Below are 27,098 nucleotides of genomic sequence, written 5' to 3'. Positions count from 1 at the left end.
ACGGCTGAGGCGGGAAAGGGGCGGGAACAGTCGTCGCCCCGCCTCCACCCGGGCTTCCCTCCTCTGATTGGCTCGAGTGATGGAGGGGGACGGAGACCTGGGCTCGCGCCCACGCGTGGCTTCTGATTGGCCCGAGCGGCGGCTGAGGGGGGGAAAGGAGCGGAGACCGTCGTCGCCGCGCCCCAACCCGGGCCTCCCTCCTCTGATTGGCTCGAGTGATGGAAGGGGGCGGAGACCAGGGCTCGCGCCCCTACCTGGCTTCCGATTGGCTGAGAGGGGGGAAAGGGGCGGAGACACCCGTAGCCCCGCCCCAACCCAGGCTTCCCTCCTCTGATTGGTTCGAGCGACGGCTGAGGCGGGAAAGGGGCGGGAACAGTCGTCGCCCCGCCCCAACCCGGGCTTCCCTCCTCTGATTGGCTCTAGCGATGGAGGGGGCGGGAACCTGGGCTCGCGCCTACGCGTGGCTTCTGATTGGCCCGAGCGACGGCGGAGGCAGGAAAGGGGAGGAGACAGTCATAGCCCCGCCCCAACTCGGGCTTCCCTTCTCTGATTGGCTCGAGCGATGGAGGGGGCGGAGACCAGGGCTCGCGCCCCTACGTGGCTTCTGATTGGCTGCGAGGGGGGGAAGGGGAGGAGACACCCGTCTCCCCGCCCCAACCCGGGCTTCCCTCCTCTGATTGGCTCGAGTGATTGAGGAGGCGGGAACCTGGGCTCGCGCCCACACGTGGCTTCTGATTGGCCCAGGCGACGGCAGAGGTGGGGAAAGGGGCGGAGACAGTCCTCGCCCCGTCCCATCCCGGGCTTCCCTCCTCTGATTGGCTCGAGCGATGGAAGGGGCGGAGACCTGGGCTGGCGCCCCTACGTGGCTTCCGATTGGCTGCGGGGAGTGAAAGGGGCGGAGACACCCGTCGCCCCGCCCCATCCCGGGCTTCCCTCCTCTGATTGGCTCGAGCGATGGAGGGGGATGGAGACCTGGGCTCGCGCCCACGCGTGGCTTCTGGTTGGCCCGAGCGACGGCTGAGGCGGGAAATGGGCGGAGACCGCCGTCGCCGCGCCCCAACCCGGGCTTCCCTCCTCTGATTGGCTCGAGCGATGGAAGGGGGAGGAGACCAGGGCTCGCGCCCCTACGTGGCTCCTGATTGGCTGAGATGGGGAGAGGGGCGGAGACACCCGTCGCCGCGCCCCAACCGGGCTTCCCTCCTCTGATTGGCTCGAGCGATGGTAGGGGGCGGAGACCAGGGCTCGCGCCCCTACGTGGCTCCTGATTGGCTGAGAGGGGGGAGAGGGGCGGAGACACCCGTCGCCCCGCCCCAACCCGTGCTTCCCTCCTCTGATTGGCCAACCCCCTGACATTCGCGATGGAGGGGGCCTCCCGATTGGCGGCGGCGGCGCCCGTTGGCGAGCGCGCGTTCCGTCCCCCCCTCCCGTCAGCCCTGATTGGCCGGCGGGGCGCGATCGTCGCTCCTGATTGGGCGGCGGCGGCGCGGGGAGGCGGAGGCGGGGCCGGGGCCGGCAGTCGGGCAGCGGGCGCCGCCGGGAGCGGATGGCGGAGGGCGGCGCGGAGGAGGAGGCGGCGGCGGCGGCGGGGGCTCCGCGTCGGGCGGGTCCGGCGGGGCTGCCCGGGCACCGCAGCGCGGAGCGCGCCCTGGAGGAGGCGGTGTCCACCGGCAGCCTCAACCTCTCCAACCGGCGCCTGAAGCAGTTCCCCCGCGGGGCGGCCCAACAGTTCGACCTGTCCGACATCACCCACGCAGGTGAGCGCGCCCCCCCTCCCCTCCCCCCCGCCATCGCCTCATTTGCATATCCATTCATTCATCCCGTCGTATTGACTGGGGCCGTAGTCATTCATTCATCCCAACCTATAACTTGGGATCATCATCATCATCATCAATCGTGTTTATTGAGCGCTTACTGTGTGCAGAGCACTGGGCTAAGCGCTTGGGAAGTACAAATTGGCAACATCTAGAGACGGTCCCTACCCAACAGTGGGCTGAGGATGATGGCATTTGTTAATAATAGTAATAATAATAACGGCATTTATTAAGCGCGTATTATGTGCAAAGCACTGTTCTAAGCTAGCTCTCTTCCTCCCTTCAAAGCCCTATTGAGAGCTCACCTCCTCCAGGAGGCCTTCCCAGACTGAGCCCCTTCCTTCCTCTCCATCCCCCCATCTTACCTCCTTCCCTTCCCCACAGCACCTGTATAGGTGTTTGTACAGATTTATTACTCTATTTATTTATTTTACTTGTACATATCTATTCTATTTTATTTTGTTAGTATGTTTGGTTTTGTTCTCTGTCTCCCCCTTTTAGACTGTGAGCCCGCTGTTGGGTAGGGACTGTCTCTAGATGTTGCCAATTTGTACTTCCCAAGCGCTTAGTCCAGTGCTCTGCACATAGTAAGCGCTCAATAAATACGATTGATGATGATGATGATGGCATTTGTTAATAATAATAATAATAATAACGGCATTTATTAAGCGCTTATAATGTGCAAAGCACTGTTCTAAGTCTTCCTCCCTTCAAGGCCCAACTGAGAGCTCACCTCCTCCAGGAGGCCTTCCCAGACTGAGCCCCTTCCTTCCTCTCCCCCTCCTCCCCCTCTCCATCCCCCCCATCTTACCTCCTTCCGTTCCCCACAGCACCTGTATATATGGATATATGTTTGTACAGATTTATTACTCTATTTATTTATTTATTTTACTTGTACCTATCTATTCTATTTTATTTTGTTAGTATGTTTGGTTTTGTTCTCTGTCTCCCCCTTTTAGACTGTGAGCCCACTGTTGGGTAGGGACCGTCTCTAGATGTTGCCAATTTGTACTTCCCAAGCGCTTAGTACAGCGCTCTGCACATAGTAAGTGCTCAATAAATACGATTGATGATGATGATGATGATTTATTGAGCGCTTAGTATGTGCAGAGCACTGTACTAAGCGCTTGGGAAGTACAAATTGGCAACATCTAGAGACAGTCCCTACCCAACAGCGGGCTCACAGTCTAAAAGGGGGAGACAGAGAACAAAACCAAACATACTAACAAAATGAAATAAATAGAATAGATAGGTACAAGCAAAATAAATAAATAAATAAATAGAGTAATAAATATGTACAAACATATTCATCCCAACTTATAGGTTGGGATGAATGATGATGATGGCATTTGTTAATAATAATAATAATGAGGATGGCATTTATTAAACGCTTACTATGTGCAAAGCACTGTTCTAAGCGCTGGGGGGGGATACAAGGTGATCAGGATGTCCCACAAGGGGCTCACAGTCTTCATCCCCATTTTACAGATGAGGGAACTGAGGCCCAGAGAAGTGAAGTGACTGGCCCAAAGTCACCCAGCAGACAAGTGGCGGAGCTGGGATTAGAACCCATGACCCCTGGCTCCCAAGCCTGTGCTCTTTCCACTGAGCCACGCTGCTTCTCTAGCCACGCCACGGTTGGGATGAATGATGACGATGATGGTGGCATTTGTTAAGCGCTTACTATGCGCAAAGCACTGTTCTAAGCACCAGGGAGGGTACAATCAATCAATTGTATTTATTGAGCGCTTACTGTGTGCAGAGCGCTGTGCTAAGCGCTTGGGAAGTCCAAGTTGACAACACATAGAGACAGTCGCTACCCAACAGCGGGCTCACAGTCTAGAAGGGGGAGACAGAGAACAAAACCAAACATACTAACAAAATAAAATAAATAGAATAGATATGTACAAGTAAAATAAATAAATAATAGAATAATAAATACATACAAGCATATATACATATATCAGGTTGTCCCACGGGGAGTTCACAGTCTTCATCCCCATTTGACAGATGAGGGAACTGAGGCCCAGAGACGTGAAGTGGCTTGCCCAAAGTCACCCAGCCGACAATTGGCGGATTTGAACCCATGACCTCTGGCTCTAAAGCCCGGGCTCTTTCCACTGAGCCACGCTGCTTCTCAATATTATATGTTCCCAACTTGTACTTCCCAAGCGCTTAGTCCGGTGCTCTGCACACAGTAAGTGCTCAACAAATGCGATTGATTGATTGACTGATCCCATCGTATTGACTGTGTGCAGAGCCCTGGACGAAGCGCTTCGAACAGCGCTTAGCGCATAGTAATAATAATAATGATGGCATTTATTAAGCGCTTACTATGTGCAAAGCACTGTTCTAAGCGCCAGGGAGGTTACAAGGTAATCAGGTTGTCCCACGGGGGGCTCACAGTCTTCATCCCCATTTTACAGGTGAGGGAACTGAGACCCAGAGAAGTGAAGTGACTTGCCCAAAGTCACCCAGCTGACAAGGGGCGAAGCCGGGATTTGAACCCATGACCTCTGACTCCAAATTCTGTGCTCCTTCCACTGAGCCACGTGTTCAGCGCTTCCTATGTGCCAAGCACTGTTCTAAGCACTGGGGAGGTTACAAGGTGATCAGGTTGTCCCACGGGGGGCTCACAGTCTTCATCCCCATTTTACAGATGAGGTAACTGAAGCCCAGAGAAGTGAAGTGACTTACCCAAAGTCACACAGCTGGCAATTGGTGGAGCTGGGATTTGAACCCATGACCTCTGACTCCCGAGCCCGGGCTCTTTCCACTCAGCCACGCTGCTTCTCTTTGGGGATACAAGGTGATCAAGGTTGTCCCACGTGGGGCTCACAGCCTTCATCCCCGTTTTACAGATGAGGGAACTGAGGCACAGAGAATAATAATAATGATGGCATTTGTTAAGCGCTTACTATGTGCCAAGCACTGTTCAAAGCACTGGGGGGGGATACAAGGTGATCAAGGTTGTCCCACGTGGGGCTCACAGTCTCCATCCTCATTTTATAGGTGAGGGAACTGAGGCACGGTGAAGTGACTCACCCAAAGTCACACAGCTGACAAGGGGTGGAGCCGGGATTAGAACCCACGACCTCTGACTCCCAAGCCCGGGCTCTTGCCACTGAGCCACGCCGCTCTTCATCCATTCCAGCGTATTTGTAATAATAACGATGGTATGTGTTAAGCGCTTACTGTGTGCCAAGCGCTGGGGGAGATACAAGGTGATCAGGTTGTCCCACGTGGGGCTCACAGCCTTCATCCCCATTTGACAGATGAGGGAACCGAGGCCCAGTGAAGGGACTGGCCCAAAGTCACACAAAGAAGCGGAAAAGGCAGGATTAGAACCCACGACCTCTGACTCCCAAGCCTGGCCTCGTTCCACCAAGCCACGCTGCTTCTCCAACGGAGGGCTTACTGTGCACAGAGCGCTGTGCTAAGCGCTGCGGTAAATGCAAGTTAATCAGGTGGGACACGGTCCCTATCCCACCGGTCTCTCCCTTCCGAGCCCCTCATTTGCAGAACCATGCCCACCCCGGTCGCGCCCACCCCAGTGCTTAGTACATAGTAAACGCTTGACAAATGCCACGGGCCTCACCTGGATCAGGTGAGGGCTAGGGCCACGCCCCCTTCATTTAATTATAACATTGGCATTTGTTAAGCGCTTACTATGTGCCAAGCACTGTTCTACGCACCGGGGGGGATACAAGGTAATCAGGTGGTCCCCCGTGGGGCTCCCAGGCTTCATCCCCATTTTACAGGTGAGGGAACTGAGGCCCGGAGAGGTGAAGTGGCTGGCCCAAAGTCACCCAGCTGACAAGTGGCGGAGGAGGGATTAGAACCCACGCCCTTTCACTCCCAAGCCCGGGCTCTCGCCACTGAGCCCCGCTGCTTCTCTGCCGTTTCCCCGCCGACACCCATCTGGGGGACAATCAGTCCATCGTATTTATTGAGCGCTTACTGTGTGCAGAGCACTGTACTAAGCGCTTGGAAAGTACAAGTTGGCAACATATAGAGACAGTCCCTACCCAACAGCGGGCTCACAGTCTAAAACAAGGACAGTACTGGTCACACCCTCATCCGCTGAGTTTCCTCCCCTCACCCCCCAATTAATTAATTATGATTAACAATAATAATATTGTTGTTATCATCATCAATAGTATTTATTGAGCGCTTACTGTGTGCAGAGCACTGTACTAAGTGCTTGGGAAGTACAAGTTGGCAACATATAGAGACGGTCCCTACCCGACAGTGGGCTCACAGTCTAAAACAAGGACAGTACTGGGCACACCCCCTATCCGCTGAGTTTCCTCCCTTCACCCCCCCAATTAATTAATTATTATTAACAATAATAATATTGTTGTTATCATCATCAATTGTATTTATTGAGCGCTTACTGTGTGCAGAGCACTGTACTAAGCGCTTGGGAAGTCCAAGTTGGCACCATATAGAGACAATCCCTACCCAACAGTGGGCTCACAGTCTAAAACAAGGACAGTACTGGCCACACCCCCTATCCGCTGAGTTTTCTCCCCTCACCCCCCAATTAATTATGATTAACAATAATAATATTGTTGTTATCATCATCAATCGTATTTATTGAGCGCTTACTGTGTGCAGAGCACTGTACTAAGCGCTTGGGAAGTCCAAGTTGGCAACATATAGAGACAGTCCCTACCCGACAGTGGGCTCACAGTCTAAACCAAGGACAGTACTGGTCACACCCCCGTCCGCTGAGTTTCCTTCCCTCACCCCCCCCAGTTAATTATGATTAACAATAATAATATTGTTGTTATAACAATAGTAGCATTTGTTAAGTGCTTACTATATGCCAGTGATTGTGTTTTCTATGTACTAAGCACTGGGGCGGATGCAAGCTAATCGGGTTGGACACAGTCCCTGTCCCCCCTGGGCCTCACAGGCTTCGTTTGACAGATGAGGGAACTGAGGCACAGAGAAGTGACTTGTCCAAGGCCACTGCTGCGCCTTTCCTTGTCCATCTGGTTTCCTCTGGCCTCCTCCCCTGCTCCTTCCAACAATTCCCACTCCCCCCCATCCCCCTGCTGAATGTGACCCGAGTGAGGGTCGCCCCTCCGCCCCCTCCCCACTTCCTGCAAGGTTCCTTCACCCCACGCTGCCATTTCCCCAAAGCCGCAGCCCATCTGACCCGTCGCTTCTTCCTCCCGCGGGCCCCGCCACGGTTAGATTCCTTTTCCGGGGTCAGGGAGGAGAGGAGAAGGGGGGTGTGGGAGTTTGGGGCTCCCACCCCAAGACCCCAGGCCCTTTCCCCTCCAGTAAAGGAGGTTTCCCGCACCCCGTTCACCGCGGGGAGGATGTGTGGGGAATCAATCAATCAATCAATCAATCGTATTTATTGAGCGCTTACTATGTGCAGAGCACTGTACTAAGCGCTTGGGAAGTACAAATTGGCATCACATAGAGACAGTCCCTACCCGATAGTGGGCTCACAGTCTAAAAGGGGGGAGACAGAGAACAGAACCAAACATACCAACAAAATAAAATAAGTAGGATAGAAATGTACAAGTAAAATAAATAAATAAATAAATAAACAGAGTAATAAATATGTACAACCATATATACATATATACAGGTGCTGTGGGGAGGGGAAGGCGGTAAGGCGGGGGGATGGAGAGGGGGACGAGGGGGAGAGGAAAGAAGGGGCTCAGTCTGGGAAGGCCTCCTGGAGGAGGTGAGCTCTCAGCGGGGCCTTGAAGGAAGGAAGAGAGCTAGCTTGGCGGATGGGCAGAGGGAGGGCATTCCAGGCCCGGGGGATGACGTGGGCCGGGGGTCGATGGCGGGACAGGCGGGACAGGCGAGAGCGAGGTACAGTGAGGAGATTAGTGGTGGAGGAGCGGAGGGTGCGGGCTGGGCAGTAGAAGGAGAGAAGGGAGGTGAGGTAGGAGGGGGCGAGGTGATGGAGAGCCTTGAAGCCCAGGGTGAGGAGTTTCTGCCTGATGCGCAGATTGATCGGTAGCCATTGGAGGTTTTTGAGGAGGGGAGTGATATGTCCAGAGCGTTTCTGGACAAAGATAATCCGGGCAGCAGCATGAAGTATGGATTGAAGTGGAGAGAGACACGAGGATGGGAGATCAGAGAGAAGGCTAGTGCAGTAGTCCAGACGGGATAGGATGAGAGGGGAAGACAGACCCCCTCACACCCGACCTGCGTGGAGGCAGGGGGAGGGACAGAATGACCCTTTGTTCGCTCTGGGGACGGAGGGTAGGGTGACAGGTGACCTGCTGAGCCCCAGCTGCTCAGCAGGGTGGGATGGGGAGGGGGGGGGTGTGGCTGGCAGCTGCCGGGTGACTTGCATTCCCAGGGCCCCCCACCCCACCGGGCAGTGGAGGGACACGGCGTCCGGCCGGCCAGTCCCAGCTGCCTCTCTCCCGTTGGGCCGGCCAGCGGGGCCTACCGAGCCGGTGCCGGACGGAACCAGTCGAGCCTGGCCCCGTCCCTCCCCGGTCACCGGGCAGCCGGCTTGGGGGGGGTCACCTGCAGGAGGCCGGTTGCCCTCCTCCCTGGCAGGCCCTTGGCAAAGACAGCCCAGCCTCCTTCCCCTGCCTCACGGGCCCAGTCTCTGTCATGGCAGGAGGTGTGGGATCCGTCCGCCCCGACCCTCCTGTCCTCTGCCCACCCCAGGGCAGGGTGGCTCTCCCAGCCCCAACGGGACTGGGGGGTTGGGAGGGACCCTAGGCATAACTGAGCCCGCCCCCCTCCCTTTCAACCCAGCGCCATCGCAGCTGGGATGGAAAGAGGAAGCGATACGGTCTCTCCTCTTCCACCCACCATCCTTCTTGGCCCCTCCAACCCTTCCCCCGGGGGTGGGGTGGGGGGGTGGCCCTCTCCCCTCTCCCCTCTCAGTATCTGCCTCTGTGATTTCCCTTCTGTCCGTGTCCCCGGGGTTTGGACCCCTCCCTCAAGCTGCCCCGGCCTGGGCAGCAACAGGGCCTTGGTGCCGAGCCTTCTTCCTGGTTCCTCCCTCTTTTTTCTCTGGACTTCCCCACCACGGGGTCCCCCTGGAACTTATGAGTCCCTCCTAGTTCTGGTTGTCCAGCTCTGGCCCGCTCCTATCAGGCCGTCTCCGCCCTCCACCTGTCGGGAAGCCCTCTTGGCGATCTAACCCGCATTTCTTCTGCCGCAGTTGCAGCCCCGCTTCACGGCCTGCCCCGTCTCCCTCCGGTCCTGGTCCTTACCATTCCCCGGTGTGACCTTGGGCCGGTCACTTTACTTCTCTGGGCCTCAGTTCCCTCATCCGTAAAATGGGGGTTGAGGCTGTGAGCCCCATGTGGGACAAGGGTGATTACCTCGTATCTTCCCCAGGGCTTAGTACAGTGCCCGTCACATAGTAAGCACGTAATACCTTTTTTTTTTTTTTAAGTGGAATTTCGGGAAACAGTCCGGGAAGGGGCTGCAGTCTGCCTCGGTCCTGGGGGTGGGTAGCCCCAGGGTGGACAGGCCGGCCCCAGGGAGCAGCCCCCTTGGACCAGCCCCACGGCAGCTGGGGTCACCTACACCACCAATCTGACGGCGCCCTTCCTCCTCCCCCGAGGGTCCCGTGGCTCCCTCCCTAGCCTGCCAGTCCCAAAGGGGCTCTGGGCCCCGGGCACCCGGGATGGCAGGGGGCTTCCCTCAGAGCCCCGGCTCCTCCAGCCTTCTTCCCAAAGCGGGGCTCAGAGGGCCTGGGGACCCAGGACGCTGATACCCCCCTGCCCTCCAGCTCCTCGGGGCCGGACTCGAGAGGGGCGGCCTGCCATGGGCAGAGTAGCCAGGGTGCCGCAGAGGGAGATTGGCCAGGGAGAAGCCAGGGCCCTGCCCGCGGGGAGCTTGCCTCCAAAACTCAAGTGGGAAACACGGGCACAGGAAATCGCAAGAGAGCTCCAGGGAGGGCTGAGGTGTGACCGGGAACCCTGGCATTGGCCTTGCAGACGTTCTAGCTGAGAGAGAAAGAGAGAGCATCTGTGGGTGTGTGCCGTCGCAGCCCGGAAAAATATCTATCCTATTTATTACTTATCTATCCTATTTATTTTATTTTGTTGGTATGTTTGGTTTTGTTCTCTGTCTCCCCCTTTTAGACTGTGAGCCCGCTGTTGGGTAGGGACTGTCTCTATGTGTTGCCAATTTGTACTTCCCAAGCGCTTAGTACAGCGCTCTGCACACAGTAAGCGCTCAATAAATACGATTGATGATGATGATGAAGTGTGGGAGCCGCCGAGGAAGCTGGCGACTCGGGCAGAGGGGTCCTGAGGCCGGCTAGCTGGGGGATGTGCCCACCGGTGGAGGTCTAGCAGGGTGCCCGGGGCCCAGAGCTCCATCGGGATTGGCAGGCTGGGGAGGGAGCCACCGGACCCTCGGTGGAGGAGGAAGGGCGCCGTCAGATGTATATATGTTTGTACATATTTATTACTCTATTTATTTTATTTGTACATATCTATTCTATTTATTTTATTTTGTTAGTATGTTTGGTTTTGTTCTCTGTCTCCCCCTTTTAGACTGTGAGCCCACTGTTGGGTAGGGACTGTCTCTATATGTTGCCAATTTGTACTTCCCAAGCGCTTAGTACAGTGCTCTGCACATAGTAAGCGCTCAATAAGTACGATTGATGATGATGATGATTGATGGTGTAGGTGACCCCAGCTGCCGTGGGGAGTCCAGCGGTCCAAGGGGGCTGCTCCCTGGGGCCGGCCTGTCCACCCTGGGGCTACCCACCCCCAGGACCGAGGCAGACTGCAGCCCCTTCCCGGACTGTTTCCCGAAATTCCACTTAAAAAAAAAAAATGGTATTACGTGCTTACTATGTGACAGGCACTGTACTAAGCCCTGGGGACGATACGAGCTAATCAGCCCTGTCCCACATGGGGCTCACAGCCTCAATCCCCATTTTGTAGATGAGGGAACTGAGGCCCAGAGAAGTAAAGTGACTGGCCCAAGGTCACACAACAGACAACCGGCAAAGCTGGAATTAGAATCCAGGGCCCTGTGATTCCCAGATCCAGGCTCTATTCCCCAGGCCACGCTGCTGTGCTTGTCCGGGCTCCCGCCTCCGGCTCCTTCACTCCTGCTGCTGGACTGGGGAGAGGAGCGGGAGAAGGGAAAGCGGGGAGAGACTGGGAAGGGAATTCCAGTTACCCTTCTCTCTACGAGGCCTGGGGTCCCCCGAGAGGATGGCTGTTAGTGGATAATAATGGCATTTATTAAGCGCTTACTATGTGCAAGGCACTGTTCTAAGCGCTGGGGGGTTACAGAGTGATCAGGTTGTCCCCCCGGGGGGCTCACAGTCTTAATCCCCATAATAATAATAATAATAGCACTTATTAAGCGCTTACTATGTGCAAAGCAGTGTTCTAAGCGCTGAGGGGGGATACAAGGTGATGAGATTGTCCCACGTGGGGCTCACAGTCTTCATCCCCATTTTCCAGATGAGGGAACTGAGGCCCAGAGAAGTGAAGTGACTTGCCCAAAGTCACCCAGCTGACAATTGGCAGAGCCGGAATTGGAACCCATAACCCCTGACTCCAAAGCCCGGGCTCTTTCCACTGAGCCACGCTGCTTCTCCGACGTTGGGTGTGTCGCAGTCCCGATTTTGTGGTGTGTGTGGGGGGGTGTCTTGTTCTTGGGCTTCGGGGTCTCTTTCTCAGGTTTCGATCTACTAACATTTGTTAGTATGTTTGGTTTTGTTCTCTATCTCCCCCTTTTAGACCGTGAGCCCACTGTTGGGTAGGGACTGTCTCTAGATGTTGCCAACTTGTACTTCCCAAGCGCTTAGTACAGTGCTCTGCACATAGTAAGCGCTCAATAAATACGATTGATGATGATGATGATGATCTCCACCCCAGGAATCAGCATCTCTGTTGCTCTCCGTCCGCTCTCCTCATTCCTTCCCTTCCCCGGGAATCCCCGGCTCCCTTTTTTATCCCCCTTCTCCGTCTCCCCCTCTTCCTCTACCTCCTCCAGGAGGCCTTCCCAGACTGAGCCCCTTCTTTCCTCTCCCCCTCGTCCCCCTCTCCATCCCCCCGTCTTACCTCCTTCCCTTCCCCACAGCACCTGTATATATGTATATATGGTTGTACATATTTATTACTCTGTTTATTTATTTATTTATTTATTTCACTTGTACATTTCTATCCTACTTATTTTATTTTGTTGGTATGTTTGGTTCTGTTCTCTGTCTCCCCCTTTTAGACTGTGAACCCACTGTTGGGTAGGGACTGTCTCTATGTGATGCCAGTTTGTACTTCCCAAGCGCTTAGTACAGTGCTCTGCACATAGTAAGCGCTCAATAAATGCGATTGATTGATTGATTGATTGATTCCTGGGGTCCGGGACCAGGTGGGTCCCGCCGGGCCCGGGACCAAGGCGAGGTTGTTTGAGCAAGCGAGAAGTGCAGCGGAGGAGAAGGCGCCTCGGGTTCCTCCGACCACATCCTGTCCCCCGGTGCCTCCCCCCACCCCGGCCTCCCTTCCGCTCCAAACACCCCTCCGGTAGCGGTGGAGCCCAAGGGGCTGGGGATGGGGTGTGAGGTTGAGGAAGCTTCTCCCCTGAGGTCTCGCCGCAGGAGCGATGTTGCCAACTTGTACTTCCCAAGCGCTTAGTCCAGTGCTCTGCACACAGTAAGCGCTCAGTAAATACCATTGAATGAATGCATGAAAGGAGAGGGCCCCCCCCCCAAAAAAAAAAACCCCAAACATGCACACCCACATTCATTCATTCAATCGTATTTATTGAGCGCTTAGTGTGTGCAGAGCACTGGACTAAGCGCTTGGGAAGAACAAGTTGGCAACATATAGAGACGGTCCCTACCCAACAGTGGGCTCACAGTCTAGAAGGGGGAGACCCACACCCACACCGCCCCGTGTGATGGGGGAAGGCTGACCAGGCCTGCACCGAGGTCCCCAGGACATCTCCTTGGCTCGGTGGAAAGAGAGCCCGGGCTTTGGAGTCAGAGGTCATGGGTTCAAATCCCGGCTCCGCCAACTGTGTGACTTTGGGCGAGTCACCTCACTTCTCTGGGCCCCAGTCTGTAAAATGGGGATAAAGACCGTGAGCCCCCCGTGGGACAACCCGATCACCTTGTAACCGCCCCCGCCAGCGCTTAGAACAGTGCTTTGCACATAGTAAGTGCTTAATAAATGCCGCCACTATTATTATTATCTCAGCCTCAGTCTCTCCGGTCCCCATCGCCCCCCGGGGCGGGAAGGAACCGGGGGAGGATTGTTTCCTTCTCGTTTCCGGTCGGTCGTGTGACTGTTTTCCCGGTGGGGAGCTCCCTTGGAGGGGTGTAGAGGATACCCCCCACTCCTGCTGGCCTTCCGTGCCCCCCCCCCCCCCCCCAACAGTGGTCAGTCTCTCCCCCAGCCTTCTGCGGCCTTCTGGGCACGGTGGTGGGCCTGGGGGAGTCCTGTCTGGGTGGAGATGGGGGGCGGGGGGTGGAGAGGAAGCGGGGGCCGGTTATGTAACCTTGGCCCAGGGGGAAGTGGGAGGGAGGGCGGGACGGGCTGGGGGGGGGGGTGGGAGGGGGAAGGGAGAGGTGGCCCGCTCGGGGACTCCTGGGCTCGGTGCCCACCAGAACCCAACCCGGGACCCTCCCCGGTGGGGGCGGCCTGAAGGAACCCCAAGCCGTCGCCCGGGCTCCCGCCAGCCGCCCCCCAAACAGGGCAGGGAGCGGTCCCAGCCTCTCTGAGTTTGTTGTTGTCAACCAGTCCCCTCCACCCCCATCCCCGCTCCCCCTGTGCATCTGCTCAGGGAAGAAGCAGCAGTCGAGATTCCGGAGTCATCATCATCATCATCAATCGTATTTATTGAGCGCTTACTATGTGCAGAGCACTGTACTAAGCGCTTGGGAAGTACAAATTGGCAACATCTAGAGGCAGTCCCTACCCAACAGTGGGCTCGCAGTCTGGAGGCCTCACCCCGCTGACCCTGGGCCGGCCGAGGCTGCGAGGGGAGGAGGGGTTGAGGGGAGGACTGGAGAGATTCCTTCCTCCTTCTCACCACCATCCCCCCCTGCGAAGAACTCCCAGCCTCATCCCAGCGTGGCTCAATGGGAAGAGCCCGGGCTTTGGAGTCAGAGGTCACGGGTTCGAATCCCAGCTCTGCCAACTGTCAGCTGTGTGACTTTGGGGAAGTCGCTTCACTTTGCGCCCCAGTGACCTCATCTGTAAAATGGGGATTAAGACTGTGAGCCCCCCCCGTGCGACAATCTGATCACCTTGTAACCTCCCCAGCGCTTAGTACGGTGCTTTGCACATAGTAAGCACTTAGTAAAGGCCATCATTATTATTATTATTACGGTATTTAAGCGCTTACTATGTGCTGAGCACTGTTCTAAGCGCTGCGGTAGGTACAAGGTCATCAGGTTGTCCCACCTGGGGCTCAATCCCCATTTTACAGACGAGGTAACTGAGGCCCGGAGAAGTCAAGTGGCGGATCCGGATGCTCCGACCCCCGGGCCTGGGTTCTTACTGTTTTCCGGCTGGGAGCGCCCGACCCAGGCCGATTCTCCCGGCGGACGGGTTTCCTCTTCCCCTCCCTGGCAAGGAGCGCCAGCCGGCCTCAGTGGGTCAGCCCGATCCCGCCGGGGTCTCGAGGGGGCTTGGAGTGAGTGTGTATGGGGGGGGGGGGGGGACTGAGCGTGGTGAGTCTGGAGGCTCTGCGGCTCAAACCCTGCCCCCTCTTCTCCCCGTTCCCTTCCCACCCCGTGCCGCAGACCTGTCCCGAAACCGGTTTCCCGAGGTGCCCGAGGCGGTTTGCCAGCTGGTCTCCCTGGAGGGCCTGAGCCTATATCATAACTGTCTGCGGTGCCTGAATCCCGGGCTGGGCAACCTCTCCGCCCTCACCTACCTCAACCTCAGGTACCGGGGCCGGGAGGCTGGGGCGGGGGGGACCGAACCGGGGCGGGGGGTGGTGGGGGGATGCCCCGGGGCGGCCCCTGACGGCTGCGCCCTCCCCTCCGCCCCGCAGCCGGAACCAGCTGTCGTCGCTGCCACCGTACGTGTGCCGCCTGCCCCTCCGCGTCCTCATCGTCAGCAACAACAAGCTGGGGGCCTTGCCCTCCGAGCTGGGCGCCCTGGCCGGCCTGCGCCAGCTGGTGAGGGGCGGGGGGGTGCCCCGGGATGGGCGATGGGCTGGGGAGGGACCCTGACCCCGGTGGGGGGGAGCCTCACCCCCTCCGTCCCACCCCCAGGATGTGAGCAGTAACGAGCTGAAGGCCTTGCCCCCGCAACTGAGCGGCCTCGAGGCCCTGCGGGACCTGAACGTCCGGCGGAACCACCTCAGTGCCCTCCCCGATGGTGAGACACGCTCCCCCGGGGATCCCCCCCAGCCCCACCCCAGGTCCACTCCATCCCCCCGGGCCCGCCACGGCCGGCCTGGCACCCGTCCTGACGCGGTGCCACCCTCTCCCCCAGAGCTGGGGGACCTACCCCTGGTGCGCCTCGATTTCTCCTGCAACCGGGTGGTCCGCATCCCCGCCTCCTTCCGCCGCCTGCGTCACCTGCAGGCCATCCTGCTGGACAGCAACCCGCTGCAGAGTCCCCCGGCCCAGGTGAGAGCCCGTACGGACCCCCCTCCCGCCCCCCCGTCCCGTCCCCTTCCCCCCCACGAGCCCCCCAGCCGGGCCCCCCAACTCCCATTTCCTGAGTGTCCCCTCTCCCCGCCCCCACCCCCAGATCTGCCTGAAGGGGAAATTCCACATCTTCAAATACCTGTGTACCCAGGCCGGGGGAGGTCGGGGGGACCCCGGGCTGGGGGAATTGGAGCCCGCCCCCCCGTCCTCTGGCTTCAGCCCCTGGTGAGTGACCACTGCCCCCCCTTCCCTTCTCTCCCCGCTCCCATCTCTTCTCTCCCCGGCCTTCTGGCTTCAGCCCCCCGGTGAGTGTCACCCTCTTCATCCTGTCTGTCTCCGTGTGTGTGTGTCTCTGTCTCTTTCTCTCTTTCTCTCTTTCTCTCCCCCCTGCCTGGATGCTGGGACGGTTGGGGCGGGGCGGGGGGCAGGCGGAGGGGGCCCCGAAGGAGTCCCACGGAGGGAAGGAGGCAGGGAGAAGCCCCCTCCCCTGCCTTGGAATGGGTCGAAGGGTCATCTGGAAAACCCCGGGACGCCAACGCTTTGGAGGGAGAGCTGAGGGGTGGGAACTGGGCCCCCCACCCCAACGTTGATCTTCCTCTGTGCCCCAGCCCGGCCGAAGAACCGTTCCCCGGACGGCCCAGCGGAGGACTGGATTCCGGCTTTCACAGCGTCGACAGTGGCAGCAAACGGTGGTCGGGGAATGAGGTGAGACTTCCCTCTCCCCAAATCGCCCCCCATCCCTCTCCGACCCTCCTAGCAGAGACCCGGTTCCCGCCCTTCCCCTCAAACACAGATGACGAAGAGATGCCAGCTTCGCCCCTCCCCGCCCGCAGCCAGCGCGTTTCGGTGTCTCCCCCCCACCCTCACCCCTCCCGTCTCTCCCCGGTGCCCCAAGTCGACGGACGAGTTTTCCGAATTGTCGTTCCGGATCTCGGAGCTGGCACGGGAGCGCCGCGGGCCCCCCGAGCGCAGGGAGAACGGGGCTGGTAAGCAGGCAGGGGGGACGGGGGAGTCGGGAAGAGGGACGCCCACCGGCTCCGCCCCGTCGGGGAGAAGGAGGGGGCTGGGCGCCCCGCTCACCACCTGCCCCTGCCATCCCCCAGGCGATGGGCACTCTGAGCGGGTAGACTTCATCGACAGCAACGAGGAGGAAGAGGAGGAGGATCAGGAGGACCGCTCACCGCCCAAGGTGAGGGTGGGCGGGCAGGGCGGGAAGGAGCCTGGCTGGGTGGGCCTAGTGGCTAGACCCCGGGCCGAGGCGTCAGAAGGACTTGGATTCTCATCGCAGCTCCTCCAATTCCCAGCTGGGTGACTTTGGGCAAGTCACTTCACTTCCCTGGGCCTCAGTTCCCTCATCTGGAAAATGGGGATGAAGACCGGGAGCCCCCGTGTGAGACGGGGTCTGCATCCAAACCGATATGCTCGTCTACCCCCTGGGTGCTCAAGTTGTCAGCTGGGTGACTTTGGGCAAGTCACGCCACTTCCCTGGGCCTCAGTTCCCTTATCTGGAAAATGGGGATGAAGACTGGGAGCCCCCGTGTGAGACAGGGTCTGCATCCGACCCGATATGCTCGTCTACCCCCTCGGCGCTTAGTTGTCAGCTGGGTGACTTTGGGCAAGTCACTCCACTTCCCTGGGCCTCAGTTCCCTCATCTGGAAAATGGGGATGAAGACCGGGAGCCCCCGTGTGAGACAGGGTCTGCATCCAACCCGATATGCTCGTCTACCCCCTCGGCGCTTAGTTGTCAGCTGGGTGACTTGGGGCAAGTCACGCCACTTCCCTGGGCCTCAGTTCCCTCATCTGGAAAATGGGGGTGAAGACTGGGAGCCCCCGTGTGAGACAGGGTCTGCATCCAACCCGATATGCTCGTCTACCCCCTCGGCGCTTAGTGCAGTGCGCGGCACGTAGAGAGCGCCTAACGGATATCACTATTGTTATTGTCCCGTTCTCCCTTTTCCCTGCTCCACATCCCGTCCTCTGTAGGAGCAGCGGGAGGAGGAGCAGAGCTCCCTCGGCAAGAGGGAGGCAGAGAGAGAGGAGAGGAGGCGCCTTCCACCCCCAACGACCAGGTGAGCCCTCACCCACGCGCCCCTCCGCTGCCCTGCTCTGACTTCCGAGAAGCGGCGTGGATCGGTGGAAGGAGCCCGGGCTTGGGAGTCCGAGGTCATGGGTTCTAATCCCGGCTCTGCTGTGTGGCTTTGGGCAAGTCACTTCGCTTCTCTGGGCCTCAGTTCCCCCATCTGTCAAATGGGGATGAAGACGGTGAGCCCCGCAGGGGACAGCCTGGTCATCTTCTATCCCCCCCCCCCAGCGCTTAGAACAGTGCTCGGCACATAGTAAGTGCTTAACAAATGCCGTCGTTATTATTATTATCAGTGGAAGGAGCCCGGGCTTGGGAGTCCGAGGTCATGGGTTCTAATCCCGGCTCTGCTGTGTGGCTTTGGGCAAGTCACTTCGCTTCTCTGGCCCTCAGTTCCCTCATCTGTCAAATGGGGATGAAGACGGTGAGCCCCGCAGGGGACAACCTGATCATCTTGTATCCCCCCCCAGCGCTTAGAACAGTGCTTGGCACATAGTAAGCGCTTAACAAATGCCGTCATTATTATTATCTCATGAACCTCCACTCTCCTTTCCCCCCTGTCTCACCTGTGCTGTGGGTGAGGCCCTGCTCCGTCTATCCCCCTCCACTCCCCTCTCCCGATGCCGTGGGCGAGGACCCCCGCCCCGACCGGGCCCTGGGAGTGACACCCCCACCTCGACCCCCCCCCCCCAGGCGGGAGGACCCGGCGGGGGAGGAGCGGCGTCGGCCGGACACCCTCCAGCTGTGGCAGGAGCGGGAGCGGAGGCAGCGGGAGCAACAGCAGCAAGGGACGCCGCGGGGACCGCCGCTCAAGAGGGACAGGTCCGCCGGGGAGGTGGGGCGGGAACCCCCCCATCGCTCCCGGCCGCGCGCGTGCCCTGGCCCGTCCCCCCCGATGCCCATCGCGCCGGGGCATCTCCGGGTCTTTCCCTCAGTTTCCGGAAGGCCACGAGCGGAGCCCCCGGGGGCAGTGCCAGCAGCCCGGCCACCCACAAGTGAGTCCCGGCGCCAGCTCCCCCGGCCTCCTCGCCCCCATCATCATCATCATCAATCGTATTTATTGAGCGCTTACTGTGTGCGGAGCACTGGACTAAGCGCTTGGGGAGTCCAAATCGGCAACATCTAGAGACAGTCCCTACCCACCAGCGGGCTCACAGTCTAAAAGGGGGAGATGGAGAACGAAACCGAACGTACTAACAAAATAAAATAAATAGAATAGATATGTACAAGTAAAATAAATAAATAAATAGAGTAATAAATATGTACAAGCATATGTACAAGTAAAATAGAGTAATAAATATGTACAAGAATATATACAGGTGCTGTGGGGAAGGGAAGGAGGTAAGATGAGGGGGATGGAGAGGGGGACGAAGGGGAGAGGAAGGAAGGGGCTCAGTCTGGGAAGGCCACCCCCATCTCTCCGGCTCCCCGGTAACGTGCCGTCCGTCTTTGCCTCCCGCAGCGGTCCCCCCGAGGGCAGTGCCCCTCCGCCCGGAACCTCTGCGGTGCTCCCGTCCCCCGATCCGCTCCCCTCCGCGGGGCCAGGTGGGTGAGAGGCTGGAGGGGGCTGGGGCCGGAGGGGGCCCCTGCTGTCCTCGGGGCTCAGCGGGAAGGGGAGGGCCTGGGCCTAGCCCTCACCTCCCTGTCCCGCCCTCCCCAGCCTCGGCCCCGTCCCCCAGGCCCCCCGGCTCCATCCAGAGGCCCAACAGCTTCCTGTTCCGTTCCTCTTCCCAGAACTGCCTCCAGCCCGGGAGCCCCGGTGAGTTGCTCTGTCCGGGGGGTGGGAGGACGGGATGATGGGGGGAAGGGAGGGAGATAGGCCCAAGATGGGTGAGTTTGCCCCACGAAGCAGAGGGGAGCGAGGGACCTCTCGCCCCCATCCTGGAATACGCTCCCTCCTCATACCTGACAGACGATGACTCTTCCCCCGCCTTCCAGGCCTGACTGAAGGCCCATCTCCTCCTCCAAGAGGCCCTCCCTGACTTAGCCCTCCACTCCCTTCTGCGTCGCCCTGACTCGCCGTCTTAATTCATCCCCAGCCCCACGGCACAAATGTCCCTATCATCTGTCATTTATTTCTTGACGTCGACATCCTCCGGACTGTCAGCTCGCTGTGGGCAGGGAATGTGTCTGTCGCGTTGTTCCAGTGCAGCCTCCCACACGCTCAGTCCAGTGCTCTGCACACAGTGGTTTGCTCGGTAACTCCGCTGGACTGACTGGTGGAAGCAGAGGTGTTTTCTTCTCCAAAATCCCCTCAGCCCAGAAGGAATAGGGGTGGCCGGCTGGCGGGAAGGCAGGGCGAGGATCATCAGCATCATCATCAATCGTATTTATTGAGCGCTTACTATGTGCAGAGCACTGGACTAGGCGCTTGGGAAGTACAAATTGGCAACATCTAGGGACAGTCCCTACCCAACAGTGGGCTCACAGTCTAAAAGGGGGAGACAGAGAACAAAACTAAACATACTAACAAAATAAAATAGAATAGATATGTACAAATAAATTAAATAAATAAATAGAGTAAAGAAATATGTACAAACATATATACATATATACAGGTGCTGTGGGGAAGGGAGGGAGGTAAGATGGGGGGATGGAGAGGGGGACGAGGGGGAGAGGAAGGAAGGGGCTGAGTGTGGGAAGGCCTCCTGGAGGAGGTGAGCTCTCAGCAGGGCCTTGAAGGGAGGAAGAGAGCTAGCTTGGCGGATGGGCAGAGGGATTGGGGGCATTCCAGGCCCGGGGGATGACGTGGGCCGGGGGTTGATGGCGGGACAGGCGAGAGCGAGGTACGGTGAGGAGATCAGCGGCGGAGGAGCGGAGGGTGCGGGCTGGGCTGTAGAAGGAGAGAAGGGAGGTGAGGTAGGAGGGGGCGAGGGGATGGATGGACAGCCTGGAAGCCCAGGGTGAGGAGTTTCTGCCTGATAATGGATGAAGCGGGGGATTCCAACTTGGTCCTCCCCGCTCACCGGCGCTGTCCTCTCTACGTCCAGGGGCCCTCCCACCCAGTCCGACCTCCCCCGACTCCTGCTCCTCCTCCTCTTCCTCCTCCTCCGGCCTGAGATCCCGGCGCCCGCTCCCAACCCTGGATGAGAGAGAGACCACATCCCAGCTCCGCCAGGTACACGGCGTTTCCGCCGCTCAGCCGGGCCCTCCGAGGATCCCTCGCAGTCACCCTCCTCCCCGCCGCCCCCGGGGGTCGTCACCTTCTCCGCCCGCCTCCTCAGGTGCTGGAGTCGCGGCTGCAGGAGTCGGTGCCCGGGGACCTGGGCGAGGCCCTGGCCAACGGGGTCCTGCTGTGCCAGCTCGCCAACAAGCTGCGGCCCCGCGTCGTGCCTTTCATCTACGTGCCCTCGCCCGCCGTGGTCAGTCTCTCCCCGGGCGGTGGGGGGGGAAGGGGCCGTAGGGTCCGGGCGGAGGAGGAGCCGGGAAGCCTGACCGCCCGTCCCTCCCTTCCCCACCCAGCCAAAGCTCAGCGCCCTCAAATGCCGCAAGAACATAGACAGCTTCCTCGAGGCCTGTCGGAAGATGGGACTGCCCGAGGTAGGAGAGGCGTCGCAGGGACGGAGAGAGAGGGGCTACCGCGTGGCTGTGGGGAGCAGGGCCGGGGGCTGCGCATGGCTACGGGGGGGGACCCTCCCCAGAGGAGTCTGGAAAGCGGAGGGGCCTCCATCCCGGTCCAGCACGCCTGCAGGGTGATGGGCGGAGGCGGGGGGACCAGGTCGCCCGGCTCGCTGTCGCCGTCCCCGTGCATGCGTGTGCCCGGAGGGTCGCCGAAGGTGGTCCCCTCCGCCCCACCCGCCGCTTCCGCCGCCGCCGCTAACGCCCGTGCTTGTGTGTGTCTGTCTGTCTCCGCCCTGCTGCCACCCCTAACCGCAGGCCGAACTGTGCCCAGCCTCCGACCTCCTCCGGGGCAGCGCCCGCGGCCTGCGCACGGCCCTGGACGTCTCGCGGAGGGCGCTGGGGGCGGGGGACCCCGGCCCGCCCCCGCCCGGGCCCGCCCCCGCCGACCTGGCCGGCTTCGCCCTGTTCTACGTCGCCCTTATGCTGCTGCTCTATGTGGCCTACGCGCGGCTCGTCGGCCCCTAGGACCCCCGCCCCGGGACGCCGGGACCCCCCCCCTCACACACACACTGTGCCTATTTATAAGCCTTCCCCTTCTTCCCCGTGGCCGGGCCAGCTTGCCGGACCAGAGGTGCCTTCAATCCCCGGGCCGGAGCCCCATCCTTGGCTGTCCGTGTCCACCCCCACGCCGCTGACCTCACAGCCCGCCCCCCTCTCCAGGGATACCCACTTTTTTGCCTCCCCCCCATCTGGGTGTGCAGTGTGTTTATGCGTGGTGGGGGTGCGGGGGGATGTTGCCTGCACATTCTCTCTTTCTCGCACACACATAGACACTCCCTCTCTCCCTGCCTCCTCCTCCTCCCTCCCCCATATCTCGGGGCGGGCCGGGGGGCGCAGCTGCGTGTTAAATTATCTCTGTTTTCTAGAGAAGCTCTTTGTCCGTGTCCGCGTTCGCGTCCGTGTGCGCCCGGGGCCGCCCTCGCCGTGTCTCCGTCTCGTGTATAAACTGTACATACCGTGTCCAGCTCCGGTGTCCAGCTCCGTCTGCTCTCCTCGTCAGCCGCTCGCCCAGGCGACCCCTCCGCTTCCCCCCCGGGGCCGGTGGCCGAAAGAAAGGGGCGCGTCTGCTGCTACGCTCCCAGGCACTCAGGCGAAGGGGCAGCAATGCGGGCCCCCCTTAGCTGGGCCTCAGTTTCCCCCATCGCCATCCCTGCTCCCCAAGACAGTGGGCCACCCCAGGCATCCCCCAGCTCCTTTCAGCAGCGTGTCCTGCGCTCATGCCGAGGGCATGGGGAGACCCCCGCACCCACCCACCCAACCTCTGGGCCATGGGCTCGACTCCCACTCGCCAGCAGCGGGAGGGCACAGACCAGAGCGGGGAAGCCGAGGACCCGCAGGGGATGGGGTGGAGGGGGGCAGGAGAACTCTTTGCCAGAAAGCAGCTGCCGGGCAGAGGGCCTAGAGAGGAAGAGGAGAACGCAGGACCAGAGCTGCTGAAGGGGCATCAGCTCCACCGCTCACCCTCTCCTCACCGTTTCCCTGCTAGGAGTCTCTCTGCCACCCTCACCACGTCCTGGAGGAGGATGTGGGGAGAAGGGGCCTCTCCCAAGTGGCCGGCACCATCTACAGCCTGCTGGACCAGGTGGGACGCACTGCCCAACCCTAGGGAGGGAGGTGTCACCCCGCGCCCCCTCCCCGGACACCGGGGGCGGGGGACAGATGGCCTTGAGCCTCCAGGAAACCAGACTCTGCAGCGAGGGGACGGGAACGGAATCGTCCCTGTCTCTGGGACTGTTACTCAGAGGGAGAAGTGGGTCATGACTCAACCCCCACAGGACTCTTACTTCGGTGGGGGGAGGAGGGGAGCGGGATGTCGTCGTCCTAAAACCCTCCCCTCCCCTCTCCCCTGCAAGGCATTCTGGAAAGGATGCTAGGGGGAACTGAGAGTAACGGGTCGCCCACTGGCAACCCGCTTGTTTGGGCCTGCAATAAAGGAGTCAGAAGCCCGGGAGAGGTCACTTCAGCGCACGCGCGTGGATGTGAGGGAAAACGAGGCACGGAGGCTGGCCGGGAGAGAGAGGCGGGCTTCCTCTCCGACCTCCTTGTCTCCTTCGGTTGCCGTCACCCCTCGAGGTCGGGGCTGGCCTTTCCCAGGCTCTCGTAGGGGACCGGGGAATCCCGGGTCTCACTTCCCAACATCCCGTCCATCCAAGGGTGAGGCCCCCCGGCCCCCGCCGGCTTTGCTTCCTCCTGTTGGATCCCCCTGTTAATAATAATAATATAATTATATTATTGCATATAATATACGACATATAAAATGTGATATATAAGTATATAAATACATTTATATACATTTATTGATCTATAAGTACGATTGACTGGATTAACATTATATGATTAAAATAATTATACTATTGAATATAATATACAATATATAAAACACGATATATAAATACATTTATATACATTTATTGATATATAAATACAATTGATTGATTAACATTATATGATTATAATTATATTAATATTATTAACATCGTTATTGTTATTAATGATGGCATTCACTCATTCAATTGTATTGAGCGCTTACTGTGTGCAGAGCACTGTACTAAGCGCTTGGAAAGTCCAAGTTGGCAACATCTAGAGACGGTCCCTCCCCAACAGCGGGCTCACAGTCTAGAAGGGGGAGACAGACAACAAAACAAAACATATTAACAAGACAAAATAAATAGAATAGGGCAAAGCACAGTTCTAAGCGCTGGGGAGGTTACAAGGTGATCAGGTTGTCCCACGGGGGGCTCACAGTCAATCCCCATTTTCCAGATGAGGGAACTGAGGCCCAGAGAAGTGAGGTGACTTGCCCAAAGTCACACAGCTGACAATTGGCAGAGCTGGGATTTGAACCCATGACCACTGACTCCAAAGCCCGGGTTCTTTCCACTGAGCCACGCTGCTTCTCTATATAGTCCGCTGTGTGACCTTGGGCAAGACACTTCACTTCTCTGAGCCTCAGTTCCCTCATCCAGCGCTTAGAACAGTGCTTTGCACATAGTAAGCACTTAACAAATGCCAATTATTATTATTATTATCTGTAAAATGGGGATGAAGACCGTGAGCCCCAAGAGGGACAACCTGATCACTTTGTATCCCCCCCCCAGCGCTTAGAACAGTGCTTGGCACATAGTAAGCGCTTAAGAAATGCCATCATCATCACAGAAGGGTGTGGTAGAAGAGGAAAGGAGGCCTCAGTCAGGGAAGGCGTCTTGGAGGAGGCGTGCTTTGAAGCCGGGGAGAGTCATTGTCGACGATGAAGAAGCAGGGCGTGGGCGAGAGGTTGTCGACAGCGAGATAGTTGAGATCAAGGTCCAGTGAGTAGGTTGGCGTTAGAGGAACGAAATGTGTTATTGTAGGAGAGGGCAGCGGGGTGATGGAGGGCTTTGAAGCGGATGGTGAGGAGTTTCTGTTATAATGCCATTTATTAAGTGCTTACTCTGTGCAAAGCACTGTTCTAAGCGCTGGGGAGGTTACAAGGTGATCAGGTTGTCCCGCGGGGGGCTCACAGTCTTCATCCCCATTTTCCAGATGAGGTAACTGAGGCCCAGAGAAGTGAAGTGACTTGCCCAAAGTCACCCAGCTGACAAGTGGCGGAGGCGGGATTTGAACCCATGACCTCTGACTCCCAAGCCCGGGCTCTTTCCACTGAGCCACACTGTTTCTCTGACTCCAAAGTCTGGGCTCTTTCCACTGAGCCACACTGCTTCTGTTCGATGCAGAGGTGGACGGGCAACCCCTGGGGGTTCTTGAGGAGCGAGGAAGGGACTTGGCCGTGGTCGCTGCGATTAGAAACCAAAGAAACCAAACTTCCAGGCCCGGGCTCTTCCCACTAGTATTAATTAATTAATGATGGCATTTATTAAGCGCTTACTCTGTGCAAAGCACTGTTCTAAGCGCTGGGGTAGATACAAGGTAATGAAGTTGTCCCACGGGGGGCTCACAGACTTAACCCCCATTTTCCAGATGAGGGAACTGAGGCCCAGAGAAGTGAAGTGACTTGCCCAAAGTCACCCAGCTGACAAGTGGCGGAGGTGGGATTTGAACCCACGACCTCTGACTCCAAAGCCCGGGCTCTTTCCACTGAACCACGCTGCCGAGGCCGGGGAACCGGGCAGGAGGCGGGGAGGGCCGGGATGAAAACCGGGCCCGGCGAGGGGAAACACTTGAGAAGCAGCGTGGCTCGGTGGAAATCAATCAATCAATCAATTGTATTTATTGAGCGCTTACTGTGTGCAGAGCACTGTACTAAGCGCTTGGGAAGTACAAGTTGTCAACATATAAAGACGGTCCCTACCCAACAGTGGGCTCACAGTCTAAAAGGGGGAGACAGAGAACAAAACTAAACATACTAACAAAATAAAATAAATAGGATAGATATGTACAAGTAAAAATAAATAGAGTAATAAATATGTACAAACATATACATATATACAGGTGCTGTGGGGAAGGGAAGGAGGAGCATGGGTTCAAACCCCTGTTCCGCCAATTGTCAGCTGTGTGACTTTGGGCAAATCACTTCACTTCTCTGTGCCTCAGTTACCTCATCTGTAAAATGGGGATGAAGACTGTGAGCCCCCAGTGGGACAACCTGATCACCTTGTAACCGCCCCAGCGCTTAGAGCAGTGCTTGGCACATAGTAAGCGCTTAACAAATACCATTATTATTATTATTATTCGGGGAGGAACAGGAGGAGGAGGAGGGAGGGCTGAAGCGGGCAACGGTGTCCCGCCACCAACGCCAATAAAGTTGTTGTTGTTGTTGTTGCCGCGCGTCGTGGCTCCGGACCAATCAGGAGGCGGGCGGGCCTCCGGCTGGCCAATCAGGAAAGGCGTACGGCGGAAGCGCCCACGGCGGCCGCCGTACGGCAGGGGGGCGCCATTGGCGGGGGGGGGGGTGAGACGCTGACGGGCGCGGGTTGGAGCCAATGGGGAGCGAGCGCCGAGGGGCGGCTGGCCTATGGGGGCCCCCGGGGGGCGGGGCCACGGACGGAGGCGGAAGCGCCGAGCGGTTCGGGACGCGAAGCCGGCTCTCCGGGAGGGAGGGACGGAAGAGGAGGCGGCGGCGGCGGCGGCCCTGGGTGAGCTCGGGGGCGAGGAGACGGAAAGAAGAAGCGGGAGGAGGGAGACGGGGGCGGGACCTGATGGCGGCCACGCCCCGAAGCTCTGGGGGGGTCAGGCCCCGCCCCCCGCGCGCGCCCCCGCGGATGGCCGTCCGCTCATGCGCCGTGGGGCGTGGGAGCGACGGACTCCCGGGGGCGTGGCCTCCCCGGGGGCGGGGCCGGCCGGCGGCCAATCCCCGCACGCCTGGGGGGTCAGGCCCCGCCCTCTCAGGCTGAGGGACGTCCCGCCCGCACATGCGCCGTGAGGCGTCGGAGGGCCGGGTCCTCCAGGGGGCGTGGCCTCCGCCGGGGGGCGGGCCTGCCGGCGACCAATCCCCGAAGGTCTGGGGGGGGGTGAGGCCCCGCACCCCCAGGCTGAGTGACGCCCCGCCCCGGCCGCGCGGATGTCCGCCCGCTCATGCACCGTGGGAGCGACAGGCCCCCCAGGGGGCGTGGCCTCCCCCTAGGGGGCGGGGCCTGCAGACAGCCAATCCCCTCATGCCTGGGGGTGTCAGGCCCCGCCCCTCAGGCTGAGTGATGCCCCGCCCGCTCATGCGCCGTGGGAGGCCCGGGTCCTCCAGGGGGTGTGGCCTCCATCAGGAGTGGGCGTGGCCTGCAGACAGCCAATCCCCGCACGCCTGGGGGGTCAGGCCCCGCCTCTCATGCTGAGTGACGCACCTCCCGCACATGCGCCGTGGGGCGTGCCCTCCCTCGGGTGGGCGGGGCCTGCGGACGGCCAGTCCCCGCACGCCTGGGAGGGTCAGGCCCCGCCCCCCGCGCGCGCTCCCGCGGATGTCCGCCTGATCATGCGCCGTGGGAGCGACAGGCCCCCCAGGGGGCGTGGCCTCCCTCGGGGGGCGTGCCCTGCAGACAGCCAATCACCGCACACCGGGCGTGAAGGGGTCAGGCC

The 27,098-nt window shown here is 59.1% G+C and overlaps 1 protein-coding gene across 1 annotated transcript; it reads left to right on the top strand.

Annotated features, from left to right (window-relative positions):
- The first annotated feature begins 1,543 nt into the window (after positions 1 to 1,543).
- Positions 1,544 to 21,742, top strand: LRCH4 (leucine rich repeats and calponin homology domain containing 4). The gene is made up of 18 exons (XM_038768245.1): positions 1,544 to 1,754; positions 14,536 to 14,680; positions 14,790 to 14,916; positions 15,013 to 15,118; positions 15,236 to 15,372; positions 15,497 to 15,618; positions 16,002 to 16,098; positions 16,289 to 16,379; positions 16,497 to 16,582; positions 17,378 to 17,463; positions 18,168 to 18,296; positions 18,410 to 18,469; positions 18,937 to 19,019; positions 19,135 to 19,233; positions 20,465 to 20,592; positions 20,699 to 20,836; positions 20,937 to 21,014; positions 21,351 to 21,742. Exons 1-18 carry the CDS (start codon positions 1,544 to 1,546, stop codon positions 21,558 to 21,560), a joined length of 2,133 nt encoding a protein of 710 aa, XP_038624173.1. The 3' UTR covers positions 21,561 to 21,742.
- Positions 21,743 to 27,098: the final 5,356 nt, after the last annotated feature.

The sequence above is a fragment of the Tachyglossus aculeatus genome, chromosome Y4, assembly GCF_015852505.1.
Source record: "Tachyglossus aculeatus isolate mTacAcu1 chromosome Y4, mTacAcu1.pri, whole genome shotgun sequence".
In the NCBI taxonomy this organism is placed as follows: Eukaryota; Metazoa; Chordata; class Mammalia; order Monotremata; family Tachyglossidae; genus Tachyglossus; species Tachyglossus aculeatus.
Note: the sequence above shows the minus strand (reverse complement) of the source record. Positions and strands in the feature narration are given on the sequence as shown.